At 34.1% G+C, this 26,862-nt stretch overlaps 3 protein-coding genes across 4 annotated transcripts; 2 read left to right on the top strand and 1 right to left on the bottom strand.

The window, feature by feature from the left end:
- Positions 1-1,343: 1,343 nt before the first annotated feature.
- LOC112517282 (protein Brevis radix-like 4) lies at positions 1,344-9,746 on the top strand. Its single transcript, XM_025124663.1, has 5 exons — positions 1,344-1,513; positions 1,660-2,090; positions 8,347-8,500; positions 9,081-9,472; positions 9,668-9,746. The coding sequence occupies exons 1-5, from the start codon at positions 1,406-1,408 to the stop codon at positions 9,744-9,746; spliced, it is 1,164 nt and encodes a 387-aa protein (XP_024980431.1). The 5' UTR covers positions 1,344-1,405.
- Positions 9,747-11,341: 1,595 nt separating this feature from the next.
- LOC112517451 (mechanosensitive ion channel protein 10-like) lies at positions 11,342-15,071 on the bottom strand. 2 transcript variants are annotated; one of them, XM_025124885.1, is made up of 6 exons: positions 13,546-15,071; positions 13,337-13,460; positions 12,939-13,232; positions 12,639-12,841; positions 12,140-12,227; positions 11,610-11,772 (listed from the first exon to the last, which is right to left on the bottom strand). In XM_025124885.1, exons 1-5 carry the CDS (start codon positions 14,958-14,960, stop codon positions 12,146-12,148), a joined length of 2,118 nt encoding a protein of 705 aa, XP_024980653.1. In that variant the 5' UTR covers positions 14,961-15,071; the 3' UTR covers positions 11,610-11,772; positions 12,140-12,145. The 2 variants fall into 2 exon arrangements, with proteins under 2 accessions (XP_024980652.1, XP_024980653.1); XM_025124884.1 differs by lacking the exon at positions 12,140-12,227 and having other exon boundaries at positions 11,342-11,772.
- Positions 15,072-23,301: 8,230 nt separating this feature from the next.
- On the top strand, positions 23,302-24,481 carry LOC112516763 (protein BIG GRAIN 1-like A). The gene has a single exon (XM_025123983.1). The coding sequence runs from the start codon at positions 23,302-23,304 to the stop codon at positions 24,439-24,441; it is 1,140 nt and encodes a 379-aa protein (XP_024979751.1). The 3' UTR covers positions 24,442-24,481.
- The last annotated feature ends 2,381 nt before the right edge of the window (positions 24,482-26,862 follow it).

The raw sequence follows: 26,862 nt of genomic DNA, 5'->3' as shown, positions 1-26,862 counted from the left end.
CCACGAGACTTGTACCAACAGAAAGGTAATTGAAAAACGAAGCCAACCATATATTATACATCAAATTTTTTGGTTGAGTATTTTACCTCCAATCGCCGTTTTTGTGCTGAATGACTCTATGTCGCTTCAAACTCGATATATCTCTCGTTTCTTGATGAAATCTCGAAATTCCAAAGACGGTTACTCCCTTACACCCTTAGGAACGTCTCCACAAAATTTCAGCCGAAATTTTCAATTTATAGGGCGTCAAACCATCTCTAGAATAGGAAAAACGTGATTGATTTCCCAAATCTCAATCATTTCCAAATTGATTTTCTACTTTTGGTAGAATTAGTCTCTTTTGTTTTTCTTTCTGCATTTTCATCCCAAATCAATTAAATACAAAATGTTTCATTTTTTTTTATTGATTTCATTTATTGCAATAAAATCATATTTTTTGAGTATCGACACTTTAATCTCGTATGTCGTTTACTCTTTAAATTTTAACACTTAACATTTATTTATTTTACGAATCATAAATTTTTAAGGTGTTACAGTATACATTCCATGTTATTTTTTACTAGGCATATACCCCACAGATTCGTTATATCCCGCGCAGGGATTCCTCCTCCCACCCCTGTGAAACCCATTGGGGAATACATGGGCGGGATGAAGGCATGATCAAGGTGTTGGGTTAGGACCCATGTCTCATTTTCATCTTTAATCGAAAGTGTGTGAATGCAAATGCATGAAGGTAAATGAAGGTAGATGAAAGTAATCAAAGTTGTGTGAAAGTCCAATCTCTAGTAAACCAAAAGACGAAATCTTCTATTTTTTTTTTTTATAAAAATTTAGGGACCATTTATTAAATGTTTATCCGGATAAGCACTTACCAAGTCACATTATTTTACCTATTGAATATGACAAGAACCAAAAATCTTACCCGGTAAGAACGAACGTAATGACCCGGAGTCTTATCCAATAAGTGATGGTGACGACTCTTTCCACGGTTAGCACTTACCAGGTAAATTGTTGCATGTAATACTGTTTAAGTGAACTAAAATTTTACCTAGTAAGTATGTAATAGTGTTGAATTTTACCGGTAAATGCTTATTAAAGGTGTTGTGGCATAGTTCTATACATATATATTACATATTTATTGTTGACTTTTTAGCGGTCTTAATTGTAAAATGAGAGAAGAGGGTATCTATTTAATGGCGGAAATTAAGGGGAGCAATAAAAGTGCGTGAGCACCAACACAACATACATATTATTGCCCCTCGTTTAGCTTCCCACTCACCCATGAATCCTTCATTTCTTCATTCTTATCAATTCTCATTGAATTCCTCACTTCTTCCCCAATCAATCCATCTCTTCTGTACTTCAATTTCTTCAATCCATCGATCAATCATACAATTTCGTTGAAATGCCAACTTGTGTTCCTCGATCGAAGCTGCCTGATGAGCTTGATGAATCAAATCGCAATGGCGATACCGCTGCCACTAAACAAGCTATGAAAACACTCGCTTCTCAGGTACGTGTGTTTTTTATTTCTGCGTGTTTGGAAGTTGGAACGGATTATTGCTGTTTTGAATTGATTAGCGGTTGTTATTTTAAACCGATTGTTTTAAACTTCAGGGATAAAAATGTTATAGAACTGATCGGTTTTTTGTGTTATAGATCAAGGACATGGCGCTAAAAGCGTCGGGAGCATATCGAGGTTGCAGCACGTGTACGGGACCGGCGATGATGATGACTTCACAGCAGCAGTTACAGAATAGTAACGATGCGGAATCGGATTCATCGGCACCGGTTTCAGAGAGGTTCCGGTGGACGTACCGACGAACTGGTAGCAAAAATTCGAGCTCCGGCAGAGTTTGGGGGAAGGAAATGGAGGCCAGGTTGAAGGGCATATCGATGGGGAGTGGTGGAGGTGGGGAGGCTGTGTTAGGAATGTTATCTGCATCGGCGAGTGGCCGGAGACCTGACCCGATCGTATTGGTGGAGGAGATTGAACCGAAAGAGTGGGTTGCTCAGGTTGAACCCGGCGTCCTCATTACCTTTATTTCGCTGCCGCGTGGTGGTAACGATCTTAAAAGAATCCGGTTTAGGTAACTAAAACACTCTTCCTTTAATCATTATTTTTTACCAGCATTTCTTATTTAATTTCGTTCTAAATATTCTCGTTAACTAGATTTAGGATTGGAAGTGCTATTTGAAAAATAATAATGATTATATGAATAAAGGCAAAAACACATAGATACATATATGCACACATCATACATATATGCACACATCATACTTTGAGAATTAGATAGCTGAGAATTAGATAGCCGAGAATTGATGAATGAACCAAAAAGTAATTTTTACATTGGTGTTTTTGGAAGCGGGTTCCATGTGAACTGGTTAAAAATGCGGTAATTACCCAAATTATTCATGATATATCATAATAGATATTTATGATAAATATCAAGAACAACGAACATACATAAGTTAATGAAGTCAACATATAATACAAGTGATAAACATGGTAATGAGCCACAAGACAAGACATAGGACCAAATTATTAAGCACGACTAAGACCAACGTGTTAGTTGAACTAAATTTGATATAACAAAGGATATTTGCTTGATAAGAAAAAGTTATTAATAAATATAAGAGATATAAAAGAAGATTTGCATATGGTGTCTATTGGTGTAGAAGGCATACAATGGGGTTACCATATTTAATTTGAATTTACATGGTACACTGTTGAGAATAAGAAGGTACTTATAATATTTGTTAATGGAATCAAATGGGAGATTGTTTTTTTTATTGGAAAACGTTATATACTATTTTTCTTCTCGAAACAAATATCCAGATAACTAAATTTTAAATCTATCCTCAATTAATGTATAAACATATAAGAGTTGATACAATATATATGTGTGTTTGCGTCTATATATATAAATCAAGGGTAAAATTATCATTTAGTTGACAAAAAAATGTAATAATTATTCATTTTCAAAATTGTATGTTATTTCTATTGTGAACATTTACTTTGAGACAAATAGAATAAATGATTAACCTTAAATATTTATCCTTGTTTTGATTACATGTTGATTTTGAATTTAAAAAAGAACCTTGACCATCTTTTGTATCCTCTCTTATGAATCAACAATTAGGGAAGGGGTTAGATCCTCTCTTTAATGTATGTACATATTCCCTAAAAATGCAAAATTCGATACATAATTTTCAAATATATTATCAACATACAAATCTTTTATACAACTAGCTATAAAAATACGGTAAATATTTGTTAAATTAATTTGAAAATTAAATGTACTAAATGAAAGGATAGACACATAAATAACACATGCACCTCATGTTTTTAAGATAAATAGTTTGATACAATTATATATCATTGATATATAATTTTTCTATTTTTTAAGTATAAAAACTAAAGTTAAATCCAAATTTAGGATCAAGAGGATAGAGAAAAGGGCTTAAACTCTTTGTTAGCAAGGATAAAGATAAGTTTTAAATCGTGACATCAAAAATGTCCCAACTTTCTTTAGTTTTTCTTGAATTGTTTTCAAAGTCTAGTCATAATCTTAGAATTTGGATGCATTTTTCACTATTATATTTAAGGCATCAATTTTCTACTATGAAGCATAAAAAAAATTCACAATGGACAAATATTTGGGTCATTAGCTCATTACAATTAAGAAAAGCAGTTAGAAACGTTTTGGACTACAATATCAAAATTATTATATTTTACACATACATACACACACACACACACACACACACATATATATATATATATATATATAAGGGGAAGTATGTTTATATATGTTTTTATGTGTTTGTTGTCATTTGTTTATAATTAAGTTCTATAATAGAGATGTAAGAATGACAATGACTAAAGTATTTAAGTTATTACTAATCTTTTAAAATAATAAATATTTTAAATATATTTTATAGAGTTATCGCTAATCTTTAAAATAGTATATATTTTATTGGTGCACCTAACCATGATTATAGAAATAGCTATGATTACAACTCAACTTTGTCAATAATGGTTGCTTCTCTTTATGAAAATTAGCTTTTGCATTATCCTCTAAGAATATTCTATGTCAATTAAAGTCCATACCTTTTAGGTTCTAGTAAATACAAGTAATGTTGGAAATTTTGGTTTTAGAAAAAGCATAGGAAAATTTGTCTTTCTTTTTAGATTTGCTTTAGGCCACATCAAAATGTCTTATGATGGGAAAGTTATATCATTAAGCATTGTAATGTTCGGTGAAAGGACTTGGCATTCATTAGGATTGATAAAGGTCTTGAAATTAAAATCTTTTTTTATTGTTGTTTTTATTTTGTTAAATAACTTTTTTCCTATATAGATGACATCTATTCTTTTTATAAAATTAAGTTTTCATTGCAAAACCCTTTTGTTTACTTACATAGAGTAGGTTCCTTAAGAAATAAAAATTTGATTAGAAAAATTTGGGAACCATCCATAACGCAACATATGACGTGATTCATAATAAATGTTAACATATTATTCATCATGAAGGTTTGATTCATGATGAATAATACTTTCATATTCATCATGAATATGTTATACTTGATAAATACTTATTCTGAAGAGACACACGTAACATGCTGTAAACAACTTCAAGGTTTCTAATTAATTTTGAGTTCTTAATGAAACTTCCCGTTATATAATTTTTTTTCCTTTCATAGATAATATTAACCATTATCTTCGTTTGAAAAATGTAATACTTTTTCAATTTGCTTCTTGAAAATTACATTATTTATTTTATTGGTGATAATTAATTTATATTTATCTATTTATCAATTAACAGTAATTATAGTTATGACAATAATTTTGGTTCACGTATATATATTATATATATATATATTCAATTTTATGTCATTAATAATTCTTGTAGGTATTTGTTTATTAGTAAAATATTTTCACTAAAGTTAAAATTTATTTTTGGGACTAATAAAGTGCATATAAGAAAACTTAAATATACTTTTTATTTTAAAAAGAAATTCTAACATGTACTAAATCTCTGGCTGACATACACTTGGAGTAGGTGACAAGAAAACATCGACATGATCATTTTCCTTGCTGTCCACACCATGCAAAGGAAAAGTCTTTCACAAGACCAGTCAAGTATGCTCATCTCATTTGTGATTTGTGCTGTGCGTTACTTGGGAGTCAGAATCTTGACACTGTGAAAACCCTAGATAATATTGTCTCCACCATCATAACATAGGTCCCTCCACTAAACTATATTTCATCATTCATTTTAAAACACATTTGATAGAATTATATAATATGTTAAATTAAAGATTAAAGGACAGTTATATAGTATTTTAATTACCATAAGAAAATGATCAACTTTTTTAGAAATAGCACAAAATAACCATCTATTTCATAAAAAAATTGAATAGAACTCCTTTTTAGAGATTTATATCTTTTTCAAATCTTTTTCAAATCTTTTTCGGTTCTTATGGACCCACTTCGCATAAGGGTAGCAAAACCCTCTTTTTTTTCTTTTGCAAAATATTGGGTTTTACTCGTGGTTTGGTTTTTGCAAACTTTGCTCACAAACCGAATAAAAATGCAAAAAAGTATATTTTAGCAAAAAAAAATGGGGTTTCTTCTCATGGTTTTTGCAAAATAAGTGATATTTTATGTTTGAAAAAAGTTAGTCATTTTATGATGGATTAACCCTGATTCCGGTTATTTTTTTGATTAGGTGCTAAGCTCGTTGTTTTAAGAAGATACTCCTTAGTTGTACTTGTGTTAGATCACATCAATTTTTGTTGAAAGAATTGTGTTAGATCACATCAGTTTTTGTTGAAAGAAAATTATTGTATTACTTTATATAAAAGAAAATGTTTTATATGAACCATATGAATAATAAGAAAACAAAAATCTTAAAACACAACCTCTGCTTTTATACAGAAAAGGAGTTATTTGATGGGGCCATGTTTAAATCTTTGTTTTGTTGGTGAAAAGCTTTTTACCAAATGTTGTTGGCTTGTCAGAAAATGAAGCTCTTTTAACTTTTTGAGTACTTGGCCACACTTCTTAGGTTTGTCATTTTGCGATGGCCAAGATGACAGAAATGAAAACCCAAAAAATGACCAAATTTGAGGTTCATATCGTATGGAACAGAATCTAAACTTGTTTGCATTTTAGGACATACAACATGGTACATTTATTGCAATAGCATCATGAAGCAGACACATAGGGTGTTGTTTTTATATACATGTCTATTTATATTAAGATAATGTTAAATTAGGTAAAAAAATTAGATTAAATTATATATTGAAAATGTAAAAAACTAAATTTTGATATTGAAGTGTATGAGAAGAAAAATAGTATGTAAGTATGCATTTAACAATACATATGTATACATATAGCCTACTCCAGATACGATAAAAATATTACTTACATATATGACACATTGATATATTTTCTCTATAGTAAATAAATATCATATGTTTTTATATTATATTTTTAATGCTATTTGAATTTAGAGGGGTTCAAAATAAAAATAAATGTGTGTGCGAGTATACTTGTAATTGTCATTTTTCTAGAAAGAGGATATGAATTGGTCATTAAAATTAAACTTTAACATCATAAATGAAATTTAATGAGTTATGGGCCCAATTCATACCATGAAAATAAATTGGCTTCCATATTCCACTTTGGCATGCTGCCTTTTTATTAAATTCAAATTAAATGATGACTTGGTTTATTACTATTTTATTTTTTGATAAACAAATCTTTCTTCACTCTTAGGATCAACTCAAGTAACATATTAAACTTAAATGTTGGGGTTTTTCTTTGAAGTTATTGGATATTTCTTTGACTATGGTGGTTGAGGAGCCCAGAAATGGACCCGATCATCATGAATACAAGAAAAAAAATCGTTCTCTTATGAGATGATTGCAATAAATTAAATTTCTTGTGTACTTTGACATGCCTATTAATTGTTTATTACTTTATTTATAGCTTCCCATACACATCTCCCATACACAAACAACAAATAACAACTATCAGATATTGAAATACACACACACATATATATATATATATAGAGAGAGAGAGAGAGAGAGAGAGAGAGTTGGGATCACGTAAGAGCAGTCTGTTTTCGTAAAATCCGTGAGACCAGTTTTTTACACTTGAAACTTCACAGCAAACCCGTGAGACCAATTTTTTACACTTGAAATCTTACATGCCTATTAATTGTTTATTACCTTCACAGTGTTTTGCTGTGAAGTTTCAAGTGTAAAAAACTGGTCTCACGAGAACAAACTGGTCTCACGTGATCCCAAGTCTTCATAGTGTTTTGCTGTGAAGTTTCAAGTGTAAAAAACTGGTCTCACGAGTCTTACGAAAACAGACTGGTCTCACATGATCCCAAATCTCTTTCTCTCTCTCTCTCTCTCTCTCTCTATATATATATATAATTCTATATTTGATAGTTGTTATTTATTGTTTGTGTATGGGAGATAAGTTTCACAGCGTTTTGTTGTGAAGTTTCAAGTGTAAAAAAATGGTCTCACGAAAACAGGCCGCACTCACGTAAAACCAACCTTATATATATATATATATATATATATATATATAAAATTGGAATCATGTGAGACCAAGGGTTTTTCGTGAGATCCGTAAGACCAATTCTCGACCCTTGGATCAGATCTACAATTTGAACATTCATAATCACAAAATTGCCACCGTGCAACTTTAGACCATTAGATCTTTAACTTATAAAGTTGATCAATGAACATAAATTGGTTTTACGGGTCTCACGAAAAACCATTGGTCTCACGTGAACCCAACCCTATATATATATATATATATATATATATATATATATATATATAAAAGCCTTGCATATTTAGTAGACATAGCATGTTCTGTTTGGAAAAAGAACTTCTATATTGTATATCATGTGACTTGGTAATATTTCTATGGATAATATATTATCTCTCAGATCAATTGATCAAAAACAGATATGTCTACACATAAAATTATTTTATTGATATACCATCTATGATGAGAGGAGCAATACCCTTCTGGTCAACAAGTTGTTTCCCTGTTTGATAACATAAATGAATGAATTATATAATCATCCAAACAATTTGAGATCATGTGTTAATTTGTGTATATTTACTTCCAATAATGAAAACGATGTCAATGATATTCATGTCATGTGAGGAAAATATCACTATGACATTATGGTTTGCTTAATTTTGTAATAGAATATAACCTATACTGCTATAAAAAAATGTCTTTTTTCTTTAACAAACATCAACCTCCAAGACTTTGATTTTTAGTTATGATACCTTTTGCAGCCGCGAAATGTTTAATAAATGGCAAGCGCAAAGATGGTGGCAAGATAATTTCGACAAGGTGATGGAACTTTACAATGTTCAAAGGTTAAACCGTCAGGCGTTTCCTCTTCCAATGCCTCCAAGGTCGGAAGACGAACTTGCTCTTGAGTCAAGGGTATGTTAGTCATTCACATTTCATGCTTCAAAGCTAATATATGTTTATAGCCTATTACATGGTAAGTAGTGCTTACTAGGTAAGAGATATGACCTGTTTGTTAGCAGCTTAATGGGACTAGTAGCTTATTCGATCGACTACGTATTACCATTTAGTAGTGGCTTAATGATATAGAAAGTAGCTTATTCAGAGCTTCTAGGGAAAGCTTTATGTAGAAAACCAAATTTTTTCCAAACATGTTATTTCCAATTAACAAACACGCTCCTTCCATGTACATGAAAAAACTTTCTCAAACAAAAACCTTCATTTAAACAAACAGATTAATCCACATAGATATTTTTATCCATATAGGACATAATGGAAAACCAACCAAACAGCTTGTTTACCAGCACCCCTTCTGACCAACAAATGTTGCCTTCTGACATGCCGACCTGATAAGAGTCATTTACGTAGTCATAGCATCTTACCAGATCATATCAACGCTTACCCAAATTTTTTTTAGTAAACGACCCCTTGGTCACATTTTTTGTGGGTTATGGTTTAAATGTCTGATAATGTGGTTGATTTCTTCATGTAACAGGTTTCAAAAAATGAATTTTTTGGAGACAGTCCAATAACACCAACTTTGAGTAAAGAAAGGCTACCTCACACCTTACATCGGCCACTTGGATCCTCATCGTCGGACTCTCTTGATCACCAAAGCTCAACCCTGTTGCGGTCCAACCGTGACTCCTCTGGTCTAACCGTCACCCCGAAACTATCAAGCATTAGTGGAACCAAAACGGAAACATCATCCATGGATGCTTCCTTAAGCGCTAGCTCATCAAGAGAGGCGGATCGCTCAGGAGAGTTTTCCATCAGTAATGTGAGTGATATCGAGAATGAATGGGTGGAACAAGATGAACCCGGAGTCTATATCACCATCAGAGCTCTTCCAGGTGGCTCGAGGGAACTCAGACGTGTCAGATTCAGGTTAGCTACAATCCGGGTCCTTTTGGCTGAATGACCTTAAATGAGTTTTCAATTAGGAACATGAAGTTCTAAGTTTTTTTTAGCTTAATGACTTTCATTCTAACATCCTATGCCAACTGTACCAAATATTGCCTGTTTTTTGTCCTCTTAGTTCTTAAATAATCAGGCTAGCTCATAAACAAATGTTGTATGCAGCCGCGAAAAATTTGGAGAGGTGCATGCAAGACTGTGGTGGGAAGAGAATCGAGCAAGGATACATAAGCAATACTTGTAACCGAAGAAACGAGTTATATACTTAAAAATCGAAGAAACAGAAGCTTTCGTGCGAGTTGGTGCCGAAATTGCTGGTTTTAACTACATTCTGAAGATCTGGTTTTATGTATCAGCATATATATATATATATATATATATGTTGTTGTATGTTCTAGTTTTAGTGGTTAGTGTCCTTGGGAGCAAAGAAGTATGATTTGTGAATTGGTGCTATAAAATGGGGTTGGTATATAAGTGAAAAAAATTGGTACATTTTGGTAGTTTGAAGCAGAAAATAATGAAATTTAAGAGAAATTAGTGGCCTGCAATCTAGTGAGTTTCATTGACATGCAGTTCTTGGAAGTCTTGTCAGTGGTCGATGTGGAAAAATGGGCGTTAATGCAAGGAAAGGAGGTGTTGTTCGTTCACTTCTGCTCGAGCTGAGATATTACCTCGCAGCAGCGGTTGCCGCTCGATTGAAATGGGTCTCTCTCCGTCAAAGGGACTCTCTTTTTTGAATAAGCACGGTGCTATCAGGACAAAATCCTAGCAGAAGCAGACCGGATGGAAGTGAAAGCCTCGATCGTCCAAAAAATGATACCGCTAGACTTAGGGGGGGATTGGGTTTCTAGGGGCGCTTCCGTGCTCGACAATTTCCAGTACGCGACGGGGGAGGATTCTCTGGAAAATCTTTTCCGAATTCTCGAGTACCTCAATGATACGGGGCTCCTGTCCGACTCGTTCTGGGAACTCCAGGATAAAGTCAGACGCCTTTAACGCCACCTTATCAACTCTTCCTTGTAAGCGTAAAACTTCAGATTTTAAGACGTTTCCACTACATAAAGAAAAACTTGAATTAGATCAGGAACATGCTATGGATTAAGGCGAAGGAACATCCAAACAAGAAATATGACCCGGAAAGCATTGGTTTTTGTAAAGGGCTCTTCATCAATGAGATTAGGAAGTTGTAAAAGAATGAGACCAGTTTATTGTCTTGTGGCCTGTTTGTAAGTATTCCGCTACAAATGTTTGTATCGTGTATTCAATATTTATGTATTTAACATCTACTGTAGTTTTAGGGGCCGTTTACCAAACACTTATCAGGATAAGTGCTTACTAAGTCACGTTACCTTACCGGATGAATATGACAAAGACCAAAAATCTTACCTGGTAAGCACAAAGACAAAGACGAATAGTCTTACCTGGTAAGTGAGAAAGACTACTCTTACAACGGTTTAGCGCTTACCGTGTAAATTGTTGTATATGATATCGTATTGGTGGACTAAAATTTTACCCGGTAAATAAGTGATGATATTAAATTTTACCGTTTAATAAACGGCTCCTTAGGGATCTTTTTTGGTTATTCTCTAAGGTCCAAATCCAATAGAATTAGTTGACGTGAGATACCAACGGCTAAAAAAGGTGAGACATTAAAACTCGAAGATTTTAAAATCCTAATAAATATATCGAAATTTTCCATAAATAATATGATAGCATTGCTGAAAGCACACAATTAAGAGAAAAAAACATATGCGATCACTCTAGGCTACCCACAAAACATGTGTTCGTTTTTACAATTAGTTGGTTGAATATTCAGGTTAATAAAAATAATAAAAAATAAAATTTTAATCATGATTTGAAATAGATAAAAATTGAACTGAATATGGCCGAGCATTGTGATTGCAATATACAAGTCTATCCTACATGGTCCAATTGAAATCAGAAGAACCTCACGAAAGAAAGTAAGAAACATATTGTATTCAGGATTCGGTCACGACAACCGTGAGGAGGTGGCGACCGGTGGCGATGCAGACTCAGCATATCTAATCACAACTTCTTGAGGAAGAAGATGATACTTGATTCCTAGTTCTTCGAATATGTTCTTCAGCTCCAGAACAAGGTTTGATCTTCTGTCACTTTTCTCTTCGTAGTTCTGAAAGTTGATCGTATGCGTTACGTACAGGTTCATTTTCATCTTATTCACGTTCTCGATCTCCTTAACCCTAACACTGTGCTTTGGACGCCATAGTTGAGGTTTGCTATCTATGTACCTGAGAAATTAAATCACACATTTACATGATTACATCTATACTAGGTGCAACTCAAAATCTAACCTCTAAATTAAACTGTAATTGCACGAGAGATTTAATGTTGATTTTGATGTTGTTTTGGCGCTAAGAACCTGAAGAAATTTTTTCAACAAAACGCAATGTTCATCGACTGCAATTGCACGAGAAAATTAGTGTTGATTTTGATTTTGTTTTTGTTTTGGCGCTAAGAATCTGAAGAAAAATTTTCAACTAAACGCAATGTTCGTCTGTAATTACACGAGAAACTTAGTGTTGATTTTGATCCTGTTTTGGCGTTAAGAATCCGAAGAAATGTTTTCTACAAAACGCGATGTTCATGATCACAAACCGTGGATTAGGTCTCCAATTGATAAATTAAATCTGAAATCCTGCCCTCATTGTCAATCCCCAAAACATCTACCTTCATTCCATGTTTCCTACACAGGATAAGGGTCTGTTTGTCAGCAGCTTAATGAGGTTAACGAGACTCGCAACTTATTCGATCAGCTATACGTGCTTGTTTGGTAGTGGCTTAATGATATAGAAAGTGGCTTATTCAGTAACCTTTTTGGGGAGAGCTTTATGCATAAAGCCAGAAAATTTCCAAACCTGCCCCTCCAATTTAATGGAAAACCTTTTTATCTATACGGACAGATCAATCCACATCCATACAGGACTTGATCGAAAACCAACCAAAAAGCCCCTTAAGACACTCTACCATTTATTAAGACTAAAAGTACTACATACGTATCTATTCCTCAGAGTTGCAACAATTTTAAGGGTGTTGAAGTAATCTAAGTTAGATTGAATGCCATAATAGGAGAGAGAGGGAAATGGAGTTGACATACGCTTTAATTTTCTCTTTTAGAGCTATGATGCTCTCCACTGAAGTGGAAACATCAACATCGAACTCGATTGAATCACTCATTTCTGGGCTTCGGTTGAAATTGCTGATGGCTTTCATAGCCAAGATTGAATTCGGGTAGAAAATCTTCTCATTGTCATATCTCAAGAAGACGGTTGTCAATATATTTACTTCTTCTACAACGACCTACAGGATTTAAGCTCATTTGGATGAGTAAAGTAGAACAACTCTGTTAAGAAGTTGAGACCAAATCGTTGCAAGTAGATTAGAGTGAGTGAGTTACCTGGATACCATCAATGACACAACGATCACCAACGTCAAATGGGTGCATTACGAACACAAATATTATCGCTTCGAATGCTGACTTAGCCGAGGTCCCAAACATGAAAACCCCAAGTAATAGTTGAGATGAGATAAAGAGCAAAAGTTCTGTTGTTGCAAGCCCCATGAGAAGTAACCAAACGATTATGAGCACAATTACTGTAAGCCCAGAAACAAGCTTGTTTAGCTCCTCTATGGCTGTTTTAGTGTCGTTTAGAGAAAGTGCCAGAAATTTACGCTCCTTATACACATTCACCTGGAAACCAAGATGAAATTTCAAGGAAACAGAAGATTTTCTTGATCTAAACAGCAAGGATTGTTCTTTCAAATCAATGATAAAAGATTTGCCAGAGTAATTACCACCCAATTACTAAAGGGCTTCCTCTTAATCTTTCCAGTTTCCACTGCTCCTTGGAACAATGAAAACACTTTCTTCACATCATCTTCGTCCATAAAACGTAAAAGATCATCCTCTTCAATGTACCTGGTTTAGATAACAATGATGAAGCTTAGGAGCACTAAGAACAATGGACTGAAAAATCAAGAAACATGATTAAGACTAATCTTACTTATGCCCGTGCTTAGCTACATTCGTGAATATAGTATAACCAGCATTTTGAGCTTCCCACTCACTAGTGATTGTTCCATCCTTTTGCTCATCCTGCTCTGCAGCATCCTCACTTGCATCAAGTGCATCAGAAAGCGTAGAAAACCCCGACTTTCTTATAACTTTAATTAACCCTCTCATTGTCCAAGCAGATACCTTTTCACGTTTCATCTTCTTGAGCTTTTGCACGTTGATAACCTTTTCCTTCTTTTTTTCTCCCCCATTTTTGGTACCACTTTTGAAACTCAACTGTCTTGTTGTTGAATGAGAACCACTCATGTTTTCAGAATCCTCCATCAATGGAGGCCCTGAAAGGGTTTGAAGAACGTATTGGTGGAAGATGGATTCTTGAATCCTGTCAAAGAATACCGTAACATGAAATGAAGAAGCTAAGATCTTTACAAACAAAGTTTTGAGGATCCATGCACCAGCACCAACGAGTGTAGAGGCAATCCCCCTTGTGATATAGTTTAGAACCTTGGTTGTGTCTCTCGTTCTTTGGACCCCATGGTTGATCAAGAGGCCCCACGTTAGTAGAATTAAACCTAACCAGATAAAAACCCGAACGCTCTTTTGCAGGCTATAAACAAAATATAGAACTTTCTTTTTAAGTAAGAACTTCCTTTCAATCAAGAAAACTATAGCATCAGTAAACCATTCGGAACACAAACGACCACAGAAAATTGCCAATACCAAAACACACCATCTCCATAGTAGTAACCTCCAAATCTCCCAACTCGTCATTTTATCCACCGTTCTGCTTAGAATTAAAACTATTGTTATGCACAGAAGCAAACTGAATTCTAATAAGAACAGGACCTTGAATTTCTTAGGTGGTTTTCCTTTCTGATTAGCTTGTAGAGCGTTTGTATAATATACATCTTCATCATCGTCCTCTTCTTTTGGTGTCACGATTAATGGTGTTCTCGGGGTTATTGGAGGGGATACTTTGGGGGTTTGTGTCTTTTGAGAAGGAGAAGCAGTTGTACTCACTTTATCATTGCCCATCTTCCAATTGCTAGGAACTGCAGGTTCAACCAGTCTTGATTTCGCCTTCGGATAGGGAGACTGTGCCAATGGTATTCGGTTAACGGGATCCTCATTGATCTGTGATGGAAGTGGATTAATCTTTGGTATCTCTACAACCGAAGAGCTCGGAACTGAGGGCACGTTTTTCCTTGATCTGAGACCCGCATCTTGATTTAATTGAACAAGCTGAATAGCAGCAGGTGGAGGATCTATTGGAAGAAACTTAGAAAAAGAGGAAGACCCAGATCCTACTTTTTCAATCTCTTCATTTGGGTCACTGGAACTCGACTTTTCTTCAGCACCCGGAATCACCACGATCACCTCATCACCATCCGACTCCCTTTCCATGAACTATCTTATGACACTATCTCTGCGTGGTATTTACTGGGCACGTTTACTTATTCTTTCGGCACCTAAAACCCAATTCAAAGCAAAATCTTTTCTTTCTTTCCCTCTCTGCTTTCTATCAGCTTTTAACAACTCAATACTAAAGCCACATAATTAGACAAAGTCAATGGCTATGACACAAAGGGATTAATGATATTAGGCGCAGCCATGAACAGTTTCAACCAACCAATATAATTATCTAAACGTGTGGATCATATAAACAAATGATAGTAGGTTGACAAAGAGAATATTATTTGTCTACATTTAGCATAGAAAATAGGAAATAAGACTGCAACTTGCAGTGGTTGAAAGGGTTAGCATGAGAAGTGGGGTCAATTTGGGCATTTAACAAATAGTTGTCAAGAAACAACCAAATCTGTAAGTTATCTTTGAGGAAGTCAGCTTTTGTTAGCTGGAGATTAGTGTCGAACTTGACCATATTATCCTGGTGTGTTAAGTTGATTTAACATTCTGTTTACATATGATATCTACCTTTATTGCAAGGATTTTATATTTTTATTATAGCGTTCTTGAATTCAAACCGACCCGATCGATGAAGCAAAGATGAACAAGAAAGAGGATAAAGTCCAACATAATTTCTTTTAACAGATTAACCAAAATTAGGTTCAAAATTCAGCATATGCCAGTAATCTTCTTGGAGTAATCAGAAGTGAGATTTTTGGGGGGGTTGATTCTTCAAATTTTCTTGAAGGTGGAGCTTTTAGGAACATGTAAGCTGGTGAATGTTTTCCATTTGTCATACCCCCTGTTAAGAACCAGAAGGATGGATCTTGAATATGTTGAATTTTGTGATGCTCGACACACAGTGGGTTTCCGGCAACTTGGTATTGGCGACTTGAAGTCACAAGTTGCAAGTAGCTCCAACTTGCATCTGGCGAGCCTTGCTCACATGCTTGTGCGGAAAAAGGTTTGTAACCAGCAACCCGCAAGCTGGTCCACACTGTCCTGTCCTCAAGAGCATCATCTGAGAGGCAATCAGGTACATAGCGGGATGCTAGGTGGCTATCTTAAGAGTCCAGTGCCCACAAGGAACCCAATTCCCAGACGAATTGGAACTCCCCACTGGAGATGGCCAAAATGGGCCCGGCACGGCCCAAGACAAGGACCAAACTGGGCCCGGCCCAGGACCAGTTTTTAGCCATCTCTAACTCCAACGCTATGCCTGCCAGACTAGAACTCTTGACTGTTTGTGCAAGTAAACCATCCCGGAACCACCATTGCTACTCCCTAAAGTCACCTTGCTCGCATGTTGGCGCTCACAAAATAGCAAGGGAGCTATGATACATAATTTGTTAGTTACACATTTGCCCACAACTGATCTGATGTCGCGGTTTAAAGGATCGGGTGACTTGGGTTGGTGAGCTATGCTTGCATGACGAGGTCGTGTACGGCTGTTTTGGGTACCAGGTGAGCTAGGCTGACGACCAAAAGTCACTTATGCAAGACGCTTGTCATGTCTGTTGGGATAAATCCAAAATTAGCGAAAACAAAAATACAAATTTCCCCAAACACATTTTTGGTGTTCTCCCTCTATTGATTCAAAGTAGGAGATCATTTTTGCTTACATTTATATTTTATATTTTTGTAATCGGTCGATAAGCATTCATTGCAACCCCTGCTTATTTGGTTGCAAGGACTTATATAACCACTGAACCTTGGTATATGCTTATATGGTATTTTGTATTGTCATCATGTTGATCCGCATATTTTGCATCGATTGTGGGTTTGATCGTCATCGCTCATGATTGGTATGAGCCGTGTGGTTCAGGTTCATGACGAGCGGTAATTTCTCCCGAACAACCAAATGACAGTTTTCCACCATTTTCTTTCTCGCTGAATGTTGAACAAAGAAGACAACGGAACTTCAACTAAATTACTTGCCAAACTTGACCAATCCAAAGCTTCAAATATAATCTTCATCAACATGTTGACTAAACTAGACCATACAAAATGGACGACAATTGGATTGTGGCGTACGGGGATGTAGTAGAAATCACCCTGGGTTCAAATTTGGATGCTGCCAAAGCCCCCTTGTAGCTATGGAGGTTCACATACGATGACTCTAGGCCATTTGTGGTCTTCCCGAGATTAGTCGGTGCGTCTAAGCTGATCCAGATACCCATAATTTCTAAAAAAAAAGAATTTGTCAATATTGTTAAAGTTCCATATCGTCTAAACTCGGATTATTTCTCTTCAATATATGTTGAAGCATTCGTTCTATTGCAAGTTCGTGCTTTCAATTGGGTTTCGAGAAGATTGCAAAAGAAATCCATATAATAGGAGTTGTGAGTCGATAATCCAAACATGTTGTCTTTCTCCATATAAGCACTTTGGGGTTTCTTCGCTCGCTTTCGCCTCGGTCTTCTATCTGGTATTTTGATTTTGTGCAGTTTCTTGGCTTTCTACTTTGTTTTGCGTTGTCCGTCCATTTTCTGGGTGTTCAGCTGTTGCTTTTAGCCATTTTCGGCCCCTTTATTAATTGCCTCTCCCATTTGTTTTGGTGGAGAATTTTTGTATCTGCTTTGTACTACTGTTCTGTGTTTTCTTATAATATACTGCCTTTAAAAAAACCATGTAATTATGAAACACACAGAATATAAACCTTATTCACCGATGAAATGCAAGAGCGAACATGCAAAGAAACCGAAATTTTTGGTGTTAAAATCGTATATTCATGATCCAATACTAACTGGACGTGGGTGTATTGATTTCCATTGTTTTTTTATTACCTTCGAAGTTTGCATCCACCCAAAAAGGGAAAACAGTATCTCACCTACCACTCAGGGGCCGTTTACCTAAACACTTACCCGGTAAGTACTTACCAGCAAAATTCAACACTATCGCTTGCTTATTGAGTAAGATTTTATTCACTAAAACACATCGTATGCAATAATTTATCCCGGTAAGCGCTAACCATGATAAGAGTCCTCGTCCTCACTTACCCGGTAAAACTTTCGATTCTTGTATTCGTTCTTAATGGGTAAGATTATTAGCCCTTGCCATATTCATCCGGTAAAGTAAAGTGATTTGGTAAGCGCTTATCCGAATAAACGTTTGGTAAACGACACCTCGGACTTTTTTGGCATAACAAATTCTATTGGACCACAACCAGAAAAATCTCCAAGACTCCAACAAAGATAACAACTAGAGTAGAGACCCACAAAAAAGGTCGAACTCTAGAAGGCCCAAGCCTAGCCTTGCCTTGAAGCCCGGTTAGGCTATCTTTCTTTATCCACGGCTTGGTTAAGTCCGGCTTAAAAAGGCTGATCAGGTCCTCTTTTAACACCAAAGTTCAGGCCTAAAAAGACCAGTCTTTTTTTTTTTTACTTAATGAAAACGGGCTTTAAAGGTCGATGTCCAAAAAAATTCGGGCATTTTGCATCTCTACCTGAGAAGATATGAACTGAATGGAAAGGAGCACCAAGGCCTAGTAGGTAGAAGACATGGACTCACAACCTATTGAAAGGAGCACCAAGGCTTAACTGACAAATAAATAGTATAACTAACGGTAAACAACACAATTAACATTCAACTTCAACATATTGTAGACATGGATTGATCATCAATCTGATATGTCCCAAAACCTGGATGGTTCATTGATATGAGTGCATTTAACCCACCTCTTTATTTCATAAACTATATGTAAACAATTTAATCACACAAACAAAATCTATTTTTGTCACATGGAAGGGAATTTTGACCTTTTAAGGTATCATGAAAACGAATAAGGCGATTCTAAAAAAAACCATTATATATATATATATATATATATATATATAGAGAGAGAGAGAGAGAGAGAGAGGAGCGATCAAATGAAAATACTCAAATTTGTAAAAACTGTAAAAACTACTCTCATTCGTCGTTAATCTTATGAAAATTTTCATGAAATTGTTAATCTTGTGAAATTGTTTCATATAATACTTTTTTTGATGAAGTTGTTTCATATAATACTTTTTTTGATGAAGTTGTTTCATATGTGGTTATGAAATTGTTTCATATAATACTTTTTTTGATGAAGTTGTTTCATATGTGGTTATGAAATTGTTCCATATACTACTTAATGAAATTGTTCCATATACTACTTAATGAAATTGTTTCATGTATTTCTCTAAAATTAAAATAATTAAGATGATAATATCCATGATTAACACCCTCCACAATAAAAATGGTTAATCAACCTCTCATAATTACAAAAAAATGAACAAAATGAAAAATTATGATTGGTTGAATGAGGTTTTCACGGTTTTTATAAATTGAGTGGTTTTTATTTGAACCCACCCCTATATATATATAGAGGAGCGATCAAATGAAAACCACTCTAATTTGTAAAAACCTTGCAAACCACTCTCATCCGTCGATTTCATTGTTTAATCTTATGAAATTTTTTCATGAAATTGTTTAATCTTGTGAAATTGTTTCATATAATACTTTTTTTTGATGAATTTGTTTCATATATGGTTATGAAATTGTTTCATATACTACTTAATGAAATTTTAATGAAACTGTTTCATGTATTTCTTTAAAATTAAAATAATGAAGATGATAATATCCATGATTAACACTCTCCACAATAAAAATGATTAATAAACCTCTCATAATTACAAAAAAATGAACAAAATGAAAAATTATGATTGATTGAATGATGTTTTTACGGTTTTTACAAATTGAGTGGTTTTCATTTGAACGTTCCCATATATATATATATATATATATATATATATATATTTGGGTTCACGTGAGACCAACCTGTTTTTGTGAGACATGTGAGACTGTTTTTTTACACTTGAAACTTCACAGCAGAATGTTGTGAAGCTAAAAAATAGCCGATCCTTTACAGGTTTTGCTGTGAAGTTTCAAGTGTAAAAAAGTGGTATCACGGGTCTCACGAATACAAACTGTTCTCACGTGATCCCAATTATATATATATATATAGAGAGAGAGAGAGAGAGAGAGAGAGATTAACATAAATTTTTATTTTTACACTTTTTATGTTCTGAATTAACCTAAAAAGAGTCCAAACAACCGTGAATATTCAAAATCCAACTCTCATCCATGTCCATCAATCACATAGATACAATGAGAGATGTGAACATGAATTAGATAAAGTTATATTAAATAAAACTCTGATGTGTATTGACATGATTGGTGGGATTTAGAGAAGAGAGAATTTTAGGACAACAAAATTTTCATTTAACAACAACACTCATATAAATCAATCAAATTAAGGTCGTTTATCAAATGTTTACCGGTAAGTGCTTACTGACAAGAGTCACCACCTTCACTTACGTTATCAGATAACATTTCCGACCATCAAATAAAATTATTTGTAAGCATCTCTTACCCAGTAAGCGAGTAAGAGTCTTATCCCTCATTTACCGGTTAAACTTCTCAGTTCTTGTTATGCTTTCTACCGGGTAAGATTTCCGGTCATCATCATACTCGTCTGGTAAAGCGAATGACACCGAATAAGCACTTACACAATAAACAAATGATAAACAACCCCCAAATGTATAAGATAGAAACTAAAAAATGTGTATTGATTTAATTTAACTTAAAATAAATTGAGGATGCAACATCCTTGTATATGCGAAAAGGCAAGGTACATGAAAGAGGGTTTGGAGTGATGAGTTATATGGCATGATACCTTTTGGGTTGGAGTTGGAAGAGTCTTAGTAGATGCCACGCTTACGCTTTGGCTTTGGCTTTGCCTTTGCCTTTCTACCACCCCACTTCATCATAACTTCTGTACTTGACTATTAAATCACACTTGCTGGCATCTATAAATGTACCATTACCAATGCACACTTTACAACTTCTTTGCATTCTCACTTCCCCAAATGACCCACAATCTTTTTTAATTAATCATTCATGGTTTCTTAGATTTTCATTATATTTTAAAATGTCAAAATGTATCAAAATACGATGAAGTTTGTCTTAGATCTTATTTAAAGAAATTGTAGTTGTTTTATTTCCATTAGTGTAATAGATGTTTAAACCGATGTTTAGAACATCGCTAATAACTTTCATCATGGTTTTAAGGTGTTTTGGAGGTTATTGGATCAATATGTTGTTTGGGGCTTGAAATGTTACAAATGGTATTGTAGTCGATCTTTGTACCATTAGGACGCAGAGACAAACCTCATTGAGTATGATGAGTCCTCGAATGGGGAGGAGGGAGGTACTTAAAAGTATCTTAGGCAAATCCCATGTTGTCGATTACAAGGATCAACGATTCTAAATGGTCTGATGAGGAAGTTAGTAATTTTAAATGGAGAAGTTGTGACAACTTGTTCTACACGGATAAAAAAATAGATTTATAAGCTTCTTGTAAGTTTAAAGTTGTAAGATACTGATAACTTTTATCGTATTTTAAGCTGATTTGACTGTTATTCAGCCAATTACTGCTTTTGGCTTGGGGAGTTATAGTATCATGAAAACAATGGTTATATGATTTGGTTTAGTGGTCAGCTCTATATACATTTTACCTTCCCTTACAAGATACATTTGTTTTAATGCATCTCTAATATTACTTCCTATATTTAAGCTAATATAAGATAAATGCATTGAGATTAATGTGAGTGACAAAAATTATACATTGTTATTCTAATCATGTTTTTTTTTGTAAGGGTGTCCGGGCCAAAACCCGACTAATCCCCGGCAAATTTGGAGGCTAAACATGGCCCCACTTAAATGTCGCCATCACTCCCCTCCCAGGGCTCGAACTCGGGTTCATGACTATGTCATACCCAAGCCTTTACCACTAGGCTGGAAGGTCTTTGACTTATTCTAATCATGTTACTCTACATTAACAAATATATATCGGTTTAATATTTTTTTTTTGCTTTTTCATTAAAACAAAATATACAAATGACATGATGCACATATCTATATAATAAAATAGGGTAAGTTGCATGAAAAAGTAACGTATTTTAACTTGATTCCTATTTTAGATAACGTACTTTCAGAACTTCCATTTTGGTACATAAGATGTAAAGTTATTTAAGTATCCGGGTAACCGGTTGAAGTATAAACCGGTTACCATATTGATGTGACGAGTGATGTGGTATCCGGTTAATGCTTCGGTAAATCATACTGAGTTGGATACCACATCAGCATAGTAACCAGTTAATGGTTCAAAACTTTACATCTTAGGTACCAAAATGAAAGTTTTGAAAAATACGATTCCTAAAATATAAATCAAATTAAAGTATATTATTTTTTCATGCAATTTGTCCAATAAAATAATATAGAATATTTGTGGGAAGCTCATTACATACATGGAGCAAGATAATAGAAATTAATGGAGGGAGTCCGTTATTTCATTTTTTGCACCCTACAATAATCAAAGAGACGATGAAGAGAGTCCATTGGAGATGCTATTGTAAAATTATATATTGTTGATATATGTGTGTAGACTTAGGATCATATGAGATCAGATTGTTTTCGTGAGACCAAATAAATAACACGACTAAACATTCGTAGTAAATATTTAGTGTTTTTGCTATAAATGTTCGACGTTTTTCGTACCTTCACAACATTTTACTGTGGAATTTCAGTTTATTTTGTTGTCTCATGGATCTCATAGAAACAAACTGATTTCACATGTATCTCAACCTTATCAATATGTATATGTGTATGTATATGTATACTGTTTATAATTGATATGTATATGTATATGTATATGTACATGTATATTGTTTATAATATTTAGGTTTTTTTTATTAACCTGAACATCTAACCCGACTAATTCTAGGACGACCATTTGTTTCGTTTCGTGAGTAATTCGGATCACAAGAGGGTTTTTATTATTACTTGGATTCAAACATAGGTTCTTGAGACATTTTTTGAACTATTTAGCAGAAACTCGAAACAATTGGACAACATAGTTTAGAGTGGTAAAGAATAAGGAAGAGAAGCAGAGATTCTTTAAATGGTGACAGCAATATTTGTCTCAACAATTTCGACTTTTGATGTTGCTCAGAAATCACCCCACCCCACGCTTGTTGCTTCTCCACTATATATCCCTCCTTCCCTTTTCCCCCTTAACCATCATCCCCAAAATCGAAGCCGCTCCATTTGGCTTTTCATCTCTCTCTTACCCACTGCACCCACCATTAAAGCATCAATCATCTCTCTCTCTCTCTCTCATTCAATCCCTTCTGCAAATCTCTCCTACCCACCATTTCTGTTCATGTTTTAGTTGCTTCTATATATTGTTATCAACACTCACTCACATCAATTCATCAAACGGAAAGCGTACCTGTGAGAAATCAGTTGGCAGATGAATTTGCCGGAGAGGAATTTCAGGTATCAACCACAGCCACCGCCGCCACATCGGAGGAAAACACCCTCTTTCTCATCCTCCCTTCTCGACTCCATTCTCCGCTCCATTGACGAAACCAACGACGGAGGATTACATGAAGAAAACTTACACCACCAAGTTCATGATCATGATAATAACGATAATCATGATCACGATCTTATGTGTTTTGCTTCTGAATCAAAGCGGAGCAGCAAAATTCGTTTTCAACAAACAGATTTGATTAACGGAGAAGAACAGATGCCGAGTCTCCGACGAGCGATTATGATCGATCAATGGATGGAGACTCACAACAACAACAACAACAGCAACAGCAACAGCAATCGTAATGGCTACGTTTCTCGAAAGAGTCCTAGAAAGTTCAGTTCGGATTCAAGCAGTAGTGGAACGACGACGTTTACAACTTCATCGACGTCATCCGAAACAGAAACTCCGTCAACTTACAGATCCTTACCGAACTCGTTCACGATATCTCGTAAAACCGCAGAAGCTGTGTTTCTCGATGATACTCAAAAATCGAGCTCGACGAAGCACGAAGCAAAATTCATCAAATCCACGAAGCTACGAGCTATGAAGATCTATGGCGATCTGAAGAAGGTGAAACAGCCGATCTCACCAGGCAGTCGGATTTCTGCATTTCTCTACTCACTCTTCGCTTCATCTTCTTCAAAGAAAGCTAAAATCGAAGAAACCATGCAAAACTTGAGATCCTTGAAGAAATCACGATCTATTAAACAGGATACAACGACGACCTGCTCTTCGTTTTCAAGGTCATGTATGAGCAAAAAACAACATAATAGCGGCATAAAAAGGTCCGTTAGATTCTATCCTGAACACGACACCGTGATTCTCGATTCAAAATCCATCCATGAACGTGATCCACGCTTGATGCCAGTACTCCCAAAGTATGATCAGAGACAATGGTTCACAGAGAAGACTTACATGAACAAGTACAAAAACTTTTTGGTTAATGTTGACGACGATGATGAAGATGAAGATGATCTGTTTGAGCTTGAGATTGTTGGCGGTGTAGGAACTGGTGCTTACGGGCAAGAACTACCAGTGTTTGAAACCACAGATTTGAGAAAAATTAGGATCTAATGTTACTTTTTTGATCCTCCAATTTCAAATTTCATAAATAAACATTGTTGTTGTGTGATTTCTTCATCTCTTAGGTATGAATTCGTTGCTATTTTATCGGGAACATGCTTCCATCTTCTTCTTCTTCTTCTTCCTAACAGCTGTGCTTCCATGGCTGCCGCCATGAAATTTCTTCAAAAGCAATGGAAGGGGTAAAATATTTACCCCGTGCGCCTAATTATTTTAAATAAGTGTCATATATAATCATCGATTTACGTGTCAAATGAATTATGGATTAACGCGTCACAAATATTTTTAAAAATTACGAATATATCACCGATTATTGACAAACTTCCATATTTATACAAAATTTGTGAAATGGATCTCAACCGTTCATTTAGTTTAATAAATATCTGGTTCAATAAATATTTTTGTTGTTTTTTAATATAAAAGATTGATTAATAATAAATGACAACTAATAAATATCCATAAATATTTAGATCTAAATAAATGGACCTTGAACATTTATATAAATATTGAATTGGTTGGTTTGTATGGTTTATACTAATGGTTGAGTTTGTAAATGAAACCATCTATATGTGTGTGCGTGCGTGCGTGCGCATGCACTGAGGTTCAAGGGAAAATTTTGAATAAATGAAGAAATAGAAAACATTTTATCAATTGTTAGGCTATGAGCTGTTTGGTAGTTGCTAAATGGTTTGGTGCAGAATGATTAAGTGAACAAAATAATTAAAAGACTCTCATGACATAATGCAAAATGAAATATAATTGTTTGCTAATTGTTTACAATGAAATTAAAGCGCTCAATGGTTAAGGGAGGTCCATGATACAAAATCATTCAGAGAGTTTTAGAATAATTAAGAGACATATTTTTTTTTTTTTGTCAAACAAGATTAATCTTTTAACGATTTAGAGCACTTGTCTCTTAATAGAACTATTATGAGGTAAACAAACAACCCCTTAAATGATCTAATTGATGTGATTAAACAGGCGTTTACAATAACATTTTTTAAATTAGAAAAACCTCTTATTTTTTTATTCGAAAAAAGACAAAAAATATATAGTTAACTTTAAGCATGTATAAATTTTATTTAACGATATATTTTAATATATCTGTATCAAAACTGAATATTCAAAGATATACGATATTTAAAACGTATATCACTTGTTAATAACTTACTGTAAGAAACTATATACGTCATGGATGTTTTATCCATAAAAAAGATCAGTATACGAATCATATATTATTTAAAGTAAACGTACAATTAGATAATTGTTAATAATTATGTTCGTAATATCGTTCAAAACATATATTCAATCTGAATACAAGATATGAAATCAACTCAGAATTCCATTTTCTAAAATTGTGATAATTCACTGGTATCGATCATTCTTAATACCTTATTTTTAGAAAAATTATAACATAGTTGTTGAAGATATTCTTATAAATCATTTTAATGAATATACTTTTAAACGAATGTTAAAGATATATAAATGGGTATTGATCTTGTCAATCATTGTTTTTGATAGAAAAAAGTTGGTGGGGGGAATTTAGAAATAGCCAAAAAGTATAAAAATGAAAGTAAGAATTTAAGGATGTGAATATTATTGATAGATACTAGAAGGGTATCCGTGTAATGCAGATATATATAAATTAACAATTTAAAATTTCTCATTTTTTGTACAATTTATTTAATTCAATTTTTTATTATAATTTAATTTAGGTCTAATAACGAAATAATTTATTTTGGCTTTTATAATTTTTATAAAGATAATGATTTCGTTAGAACTCAATGATTATCTTAATTATATTTTAAATTTTTTATATTTAAAATGAGACGTTCATCTTGTATTTGATTATGTTTATCTACGGTTAGTTATACGAATTCAAAAATGAATCTTTAATAAGTTATACTTACGCACAATTTATTTGTAATCTTAAATTTTAAGTAATATACATTAACAAACAATACTTCATATATAAAAAATAGTTTTTAAGAATTTTTATCAAATAATTTATAATAAAGTATAGAAATTAAAATTGGAATTGGAATTAGAATTGAGGACAAGGGTCCAATGAAGAATCTTGCACTTAAGTCAAAATAAAGCATAAGAGTGCATGATGGCGCACATGCAAAACTCTACTTTTGCACCTAATCAATTCTAAAGTAGATTTCACAACTTTTGCACTCATTTCTTTTCTTTTTTCCATACCCCATTTAACATCATCCTTTTTTAATTAATTTTTTAATATCGGTTTTAGTCGATAGAATCGGTATGAATTTTGTAAAGATGCAGTTTTTTCGGTCAGTATAGCCTCAGCTACTCTTAATATTCGCAACCGTGGAATTATATATGCGTCGAATACGTATAACCGTATCTTGTTTTTCTTTTTAATATGACAGAAATACGTATGATGTT

This window comes from Cynara cardunculus (genome assembly GCF_001531365.2).
Source record: "Cynara cardunculus var. scolymus isolate 2C chromosome LG 8, CcrdV1, whole genome shotgun sequence".
Classification (NCBI taxonomy): Eukaryota; Viridiplantae; Streptophyta; class Magnoliopsida; order Asterales; family Asteraceae; genus Cynara; species Cynara cardunculus.
The sequence above is the reverse complement of the archived record's forward strand: the minus strand, read 5'-3'. Positions and strand labels throughout refer to the sequence as shown.

Excerpts from the sequence above, each read along its gene's own strand:
- LOC112517282 (XM_025124663.1), top strand. The coding sequence starts at position 1,406 with ATGCCAACTTGTGTTCCTCGATCGAAGCTGCCTGATGAGCTTGATGAA. Across the intron at positions 1,514-1,659 it reads TGAAAACACTCGCTTCTCAG|ATCAAGGACATGGCGCTAAA; the intron begins GTACGTGTGTTT and ends TTTGTGTTATAG. Across the intron at positions 8,501-9,080 it reads AACTTGCTCTTGAGTCAAGG|GTTTCAAAAAATGAATTTTT; the intron begins GTATGTTAGTCA and ends TTCATGTAACAG.
- LOC112517451 (XM_025124884.1), bottom strand. The coding sequence starts at position 14,960 with ATGGAAAGGGAGTCGGATGGTGATGAGGTGATCGTGGTGATTCCGGGT. Across the intron at positions 13,233-13,336 it reads AGCCCTTTAGTAATTGGGTG|GTGAATGTGTATAAGGAGCG; the intron begins GTAATTACTCTG and ends CTTGGTTTCCAG. Across the intron at positions 12,842-12,938 it reads GTGTCATTGATGGTATCCAG|GTCGTTGTAGAAGAAGTAAA; the intron begins GTAACTCACTCA and ends TAAATCCTGTAG.
- LOC112516763 (XM_025123983.1), top strand. The coding sequence starts at position 23,302 with ATGAATTTGCCGGAGAGGAATTTCAGGTATCAACCACAGCCACCGCCG.